Below are 6,558 nucleotides of genomic sequence, written 5' to 3'. Positions count from 1 at the left end.
GTAATACAATTGTAGTGTATGCTAATGATAAATTTGTAATGGTATATATAGATCTAAACTACATGCTGTAGAATTAATTATATCATTTTTATTAACTTGTAGTGTATATGTATATCTATTTATGTGTATATGCATATGTCTTTATGTATACTTTAATATCCTTGATGTTATGGCAGAGATGACAAACGTGTAATGTCTATTAAAACCTTAAGGGCCTTTTCTAGTGCATAATTAGCTAAGCATATATACCAAATACTAAGTTGCGTAGTATTTGAGGAATTGAATCAACCCAAAGCCACAACATAAAATATAACAAAAACAAATCCAGTCAACCCAAAGCCACTATCACGGCGACATTTATCGCTACACCTACAAGATTGAGGAGTGGGGTGGATGATTAGAGCCTAGCTTGTTCCATGACCTCACACCTACGCACAACATCTAAATCGGAGGCATCACGAAGACGCCCAATGACATGACAAGAGCACAACCAGTCCAACAGAATTCGAGGACACACCACATGCGTATATGCTCGAGAAGCCATTGTGTTCCGCCGATACATCTCCAGGACAAAGATCAACACATAGTTTTCCAATTTATTATGAAAAATATGCTCACGATGTGTTTAGATGTAGTGAATTGGGCCTAAAATTGAGGAATTGATATCCAGTTTCTTGGTTTGGATGCGCGTTGAATTTGAGCTCCGAAACAAAGTTTCTCTGGCTGAATATAATTCCGAGAATATAATTCCGAGCGCTGATCCTTTCTTGCTATTGGCTTAGAATCGAGCATACCACTTGTGAGCACAGGCCCGTGACCTCTTACGGCCGCGACCTGCAGCAGGCCACCGCCGGCGCAGAGGTGAGTTGCTTGCGCCCTCCTCTCACTCTCTTTCTCCCTCTCCCCTACCCCGCCCTTCTCTCCTTCGTCCAGCTTCCTCGTAGGAGCTCTCCATTGACAGCATCCTCCTCACCATGACCCGGTCCCAAACCCTAGCTTGACCTCGCGGAATGGGGAACGGCGGCGCTATGGGTTGTGTCCACGGGAGGTTTGTGGCGAGCGGTGAGGTGCTTTCGTCCGCCGGCACCTGCATCGCCAAGTTCCTGCCTGCTCGCAGCGACCACTATAGGATTTGTGCGACAACGAGCTTGCTTTAGCTGTTCAGATTGCTTGAGAGCACTACAACAAATTCTCATCATTGCCTCCTGCATGGTTTTGGAGTTCACAGCAGAGATGTATTGCTAGTGGTAGTATGGCTTCTCATATGATGCTATATGATGTTAATTTTTCTTACATGTACACAAGTTTAAAATTTCCAAAGCAGAACAAATTATCAAATTTTATGGTTTGTCCATCCAAACATGGATTGGAATTGGCTACGCCCTTTGATTCCAACAACAAATTCGAAGCACATCCAAACAACAGATTTTGAATTGGAATTAGCAGTCCAATTCAATTATATGCCCAATTTTCTGCATCCAAACATAACGTTTTTTTAATGAATTGATGGGAAGAAAATTGGATAGACTTATTTTAATTTTGCCATCTGGAATAATTAATTAATTGCAGAGAAGGAGCTGGACTGCAATTTAGTCTAAGTTAGACTATTTGCCGTGGTGGAAGCGAATTGTTTGGGCATATAAAAGGAAACTGAAATGAGTAGTATTGCTGTATTCATTCACTGATGAAAGATAGAAAATTCAAGATGATGAAAGTGGTAGATTTTAGAACAATGTCGGCTAGGACAACAAACTCGTTGTGTATATCCATGATTTCTCTGCTAACTGTAGTACTATGATTGCCTTTTCAAAGGTTTTTTTTTAGTTAAATCACTTTTGTAGAGCAACCATTTTGTGTTGTTTTTAGAAATTAGAAGAACTAAGTGATGAATTGAAAATACAAAAAAACTAAGTATTAGGTAAGATTTGATTGGGCCGACAGAGAGGCACCAAAGCTGTGTGGGTTACCATCGGCCCGTGGGCTCTAGACACCCCGGTCTTGGTTGGAAACGCCCCGTCCCAAGTCCCCGCCTCCGCGTCCGGTAGCCGTCGCCTTCGCCGGCCACCGCCGCCGGCTCCTCTCCCCTGCCACCGAAACCGAAGCAGCTCTGGCTTCGCGCTCTGCCATTCCCTCCTTCTATTTCCCCAAATCTCTGTTTTTTTCGAAAAAAATAACCTCTGTAGGGTTCATCAGCAAGGGGATTATCGATGGCAGCCATCCTAAGAAGAACAACCGCCAAGGCGGCGGCGGAGCTGCTCCTGCGTCCGCCCCGCTGCGCCGGCCGGCTCGCGCGGTTCTTGGGGGACGGCGCGGCCGCTGCTGCTTCTCACGGTAGTGAATTGGCGCTGACCATTTTTCTACTGTACTTGTGAGATGTCTGTACCCTGTAGTGTGACCTTGCTTTGCCGGCTGGCTTCTTCCTGAATGGCCTGAGCAGATACTGGGGCCGAGTTCGTGCCGTGGCGCAACGGCGGGGGCGTGCTGCACCGGGCGGCGTCCGTCGACCCCACCGCGGTGGTGGAGGCCGGCGCCGTGGTGCATTCCGGCGCTGTGATTGGCAAGGAGGTCGTTGTCGGGTCTGGCACCGTGGTCGGGCCTTCGGTGTCTGTCGGACAGTCCACCAGGATCGGGTAGGGTGTTTGTCCAGTTTGACCTGAGTGTGCATGAGAGCAAACTCTGGTTTGATTGGCAGTGCTCACTTGCTGCAAATGACTTGTCTGCGTATATGTTGCAGGTACAATGTTGTTTTGAGCAATTGTTCTGTGGGCGAGTTCTGTACTATCCACAATGGCGCTTGCATCGGTCAAGATGGTGAGCATTTGTTCATCTAGTGTTGGAAATATGTCAACATGTCAAGTGGTACATATGGTATGTCGTATGTTCTACAACGCTGCAAAGAACATGCCACATTATGTCAGATACTTGCACATGCTATGGTAGGAACACTGAAAGTTGCAGCATGTGAGCTAATCGCAGCATTCCTGTTTTTTTAAGGCCTTTTGGCTAGACCTAGTACATCTCAGTTTGTGGGGGTATGAAAGCTTATTTGGACTGTTTGTTGGCAGCAATTCCTATGTTTTTCTGCTATACTTGGTGAATGGTAACTAGTACTGTTAAACATTAGGAATTGATTTCTGATGTTATGTAAGATTGTCAGTGTAAACTGCTGATGTATGCTTGTAGGTTTTGGTTTCTTTGTGGACGAGGATGGGAAGGTCAAGAAGAAGCCACAGGTTAATACTCAGCAATATCACAAATTCCTGGGTATTTTGTGAAGATTATGAATCACTACTGAGTAGTATCTAAATTGACATGGTCATGCAATATTGGGTTCAAAGCTCAAACACATATGCTAGAGAAAATGCGCAATGCCACCCTACAGCCTATGGTATCTGAACAGCTTCATCTTTTATAACTAAGGAAGCCGAGTTTGAATGTTTCACATTTCAAGTAGTTGTCTGTCATGTCATCTAACAGAAAAAAGAAGTCCAGAGATCATTCTCTGACATGGAAAAATATTTTTCGAAATATATGTTCACTAAGTACCACCTAGGTACTGACTGACTCTATTACTCTATATGTGGTAGTGTTTCAGAATGTTTATGCATAATGCTATAGTCCTACAAAATCAAAATGTAGGTCCGCACTGAAAAGCTCTGTATTTTTCAGCTACTTTATGCAAGAATCGGTGACAATGTGGAGATAGGTGCAAATACATGCATTGACAGAGGAAGGTAACTTGTCTCCTTTCTAATCCTGATGAAAATATGTACTCCCTCCGTCCCAGAAAAAAATGCTCAACATTTTCAATATACGGATGTATCTATAACTAAAATGTGTCTATATACCTCCGTATCTTGACAAAGTTGAGCAGCTTTTTGAGACGGAGGGAGTACTGAGTATTGTATAGTTGCAGGCTCGAACAATTGGATAGGATGTGTAACTTGGCTAAGGCAGATCTTCTGTTGGTTAGTCCATAGTTGATCTCAATATGCCTAACATTTTTAACTATCAGCCCTTTCCATGCCATTATACATTTGATTGCAGTTGATCCTTACTGAAAACTTGAATAAATATTTATTAACTGCAGTTGGAGAGACACAATAATTGGAGATGCCACCAAGATTGATAATCTTGTTCAGGTATTGATTCCCCTGCAATCCAAAGAACCCCTTGTTGATGAGATTCTTTTGTGCTTTTTTTGTTCTGTTAATTGACATATCCTCTTGTAGATAGGTCACAATGTGGTGATTGGAAAGTGCTGTATGATTTGCGGACAAGTTGGGATTGCTGGTTCTGCAACGTATGTACACCTTCATCTCATTGACGAATTGTCCATTCTCTTTGGCGTGTCATATAATCCTTCCTGTTTGCCTTTTGAGATTTTTCCCATTATGTACACACAGCTTGGGGGACTATGTCACGTTAGGTGGTCGGGTCGCAATCCGGGATCATGTCTCCATTGCTTCAAAGGTGCCGTTTTCTGACTCTGTGCTTTGTCATATATTGATTCCATAAATACTTGTAAGTTCCACATAGTTCTGTGTTTGTGTGTTGTCATGCGCCACAACCTAGCTGCATTGCTCGCAATACTCTTATGACCAAAGGCTGTTCAAAACTAATTTGAGTTGCAGTGAAAACACTTCTTCTGTTTTCTTGTTATAAGTAACAAGTAATTGACTGGGATCTAAGAAATTCATGGAAGATTTCATCTTCATATTTAGTGGTGACAGCAAACAAATGCTCAGGGAAACATACATTTCTTCCCTGTTGCATGAAAGCACTTCTTCTGTTTTCTTGTTAAGTAATAAGTAATTGACTGGGATCTAAGAAATTCATGGAAGATTTCATCTTCATATTTAGTGGTGCAGCAAACAAATGCTCAGGGAAACATACATTTTTTCCCTGTTGCATGAAGACACTTCTTCTGTTTTCTTGTTAAGTAATAAGTAATTGACTGGGATCTAAGAAATTCATGCAAGATTTCATCTTCATATTTAGTGGTGACAGCAAACAAATGCTCAGGGAAACATACATTTCTTCCCTGTTGATATTCATATCAAGCATCTAGACAACATTGATCCCGACATCTAAACAAGACTTAGCTGATAACATTATATTTTGCCTGCCCACTACTCTATTTTCACTGCCCTCACAAATTGATTTTCCTCGATACCATTGCAGGTTCGACTTGCAGCAAATAGTCTAGCAACAAAGGACATTGAAAATGCCGGTGACTATGGTGGATTTCCAGCTGTAAGCATTTCATTATAGCAATAACCACACAAGTTAAGGTTCTTGTTCCTTCCCCCTCTAGCTAGCTACTAAATACTCATTATGTTTTTTTGAATTTAGGTCCCGATAAATGAATGGCGCCGGCAAACTGTGAACTTGCGGCTACTTTCGAACAAACATGTTGTCAGAAGATAGTATCTCAGCTATCATGTGATCCAAATGTGGTGTAGCTTGATCCTCTCGATGGGAAATTGTATTATCTCACTAGACAGCTAGCATTGAAATACATGGTGTTGCACTATGCATTTACACAAATAGGCTGATGATTTAACGGTTCAGCCATGCCACTGGCGCGGCTGATTTGATAGAGATTGGGGACGGGATGATGGCAACGCCCTGGGTGTATTTATCTCTCTCTGTGCTGGGAATTCGTTTTGGCTTCGGTCTGGGGGAGAAGCGCCATCGCTGATCCCTGTAACTGGATAGTAGTTGAGACAGACTTCTGCCAATGCCTACTAAGAGAAACTCTGGGAGCTGCAACTAACAACCCGCGCGCTTGCAAGTCCTTATCTCATGCTTTTTAGCTGGCTTTTCCACAGGCCAAGCTCCAGATCTCCATTAGGATTCACACGCTCTGCAGTTTTCCCAATCATCAGATTGGCTTCCAAACGAGAGAAAAAACCAGCACCTTCATGATCGCTCCACCCCTTGCACGAACAACACCCCGCACCGGCGTCTACTCCAATCGCCGCAATCCTCGCCCCGTCTTGGGCCAATGCGTCAACAACTCAACCCTCTGGGACTGATTTCCGCCATCTTGCGACCCTCAGCAACTCGCTGCCACGGGTTGGTACAAGATCTAGCTCGATGTCGACACTCGAGCGGTGAGTCTTACCTGTGTATGCACAAACAAATACATATGAGGTAAGTAGACGATAAAAGCACATAAGGGACCTCTCAAATTTAGAATCAGTAAAACAATCATGGTTCTTCAACTGTTTTTTTTTTCGAAATGGGGAGATCCCCGGCCTCTGCATCAAAAGATGCACACAACAGTTTCATTTATTGCATAGTTCGGAATATTTAATTCAAATACAATCACGGACCAGCTAAGGTCGAGACAAGTATCAACCAAAGAAAAATAATAAGTGACAAGAAGCTATCCATTCATAATTCTGCTAGTATGCCGCCATCCAGTAGCCTGGAAAAAGCAGTCCTGTGCGACCATCAGCAGCCGGTTGCACCCAATATCCATAGTCCCCCACTGACACTCCGGGAGTAGGAAGGCCCATAACTGTATCCAATGCACAGCTCGAGAAATAA

The 6,558-nt window shown here is 43.2% G+C and overlaps 1 protein-coding gene across 1 annotated transcript; it reads left to right on the top strand.

Annotated features, from left to right (window-relative positions):
* The first annotated feature begins 2,207 nt into the window (after positions 1–2,207).
* LOC124696322 (probable UDP-3-O-acylglucosamine N-acyltransferase 2, mitochondrial) lies at positions 2,208–5,646 on the top strand. The gene is made up of 10 exons (XM_047229055.1): positions 2,208–2,331; positions 2,438–2,630; positions 2,735–2,811; positions 3,184–3,233; positions 3,670–3,734; positions 4,091–4,142; positions 4,233–4,303; positions 4,407–4,473; positions 5,185–5,256; positions 5,356–5,646. The coding sequence occupies exons 1-10, from the start codon at positions 2,208–2,210 to the stop codon at positions 5,428–5,430; spliced, it is 846 nt and encodes a 281-aa protein (XP_047085011.1). The 3' UTR covers positions 5,431–5,646.
* Positions 5,647–6,558: the final 912 nt, after the last annotated feature.

The sequence above is a fragment of the Lolium rigidum genome, chromosome 3 (assembly GCF_022539505.1).
Source record: "Lolium rigidum isolate FL_2022 chromosome 3, APGP_CSIRO_Lrig_0.1, whole genome shotgun sequence".
In the NCBI taxonomy this organism is placed as follows: domain Eukaryota; kingdom Viridiplantae; phylum Streptophyta; class Magnoliopsida; order Poales; family Poaceae; genus Lolium; species Lolium rigidum.
The sequence above is the reverse complement of the archived record's forward strand: the minus strand, read 5'-3'. Positions and strand labels throughout refer to the sequence as shown.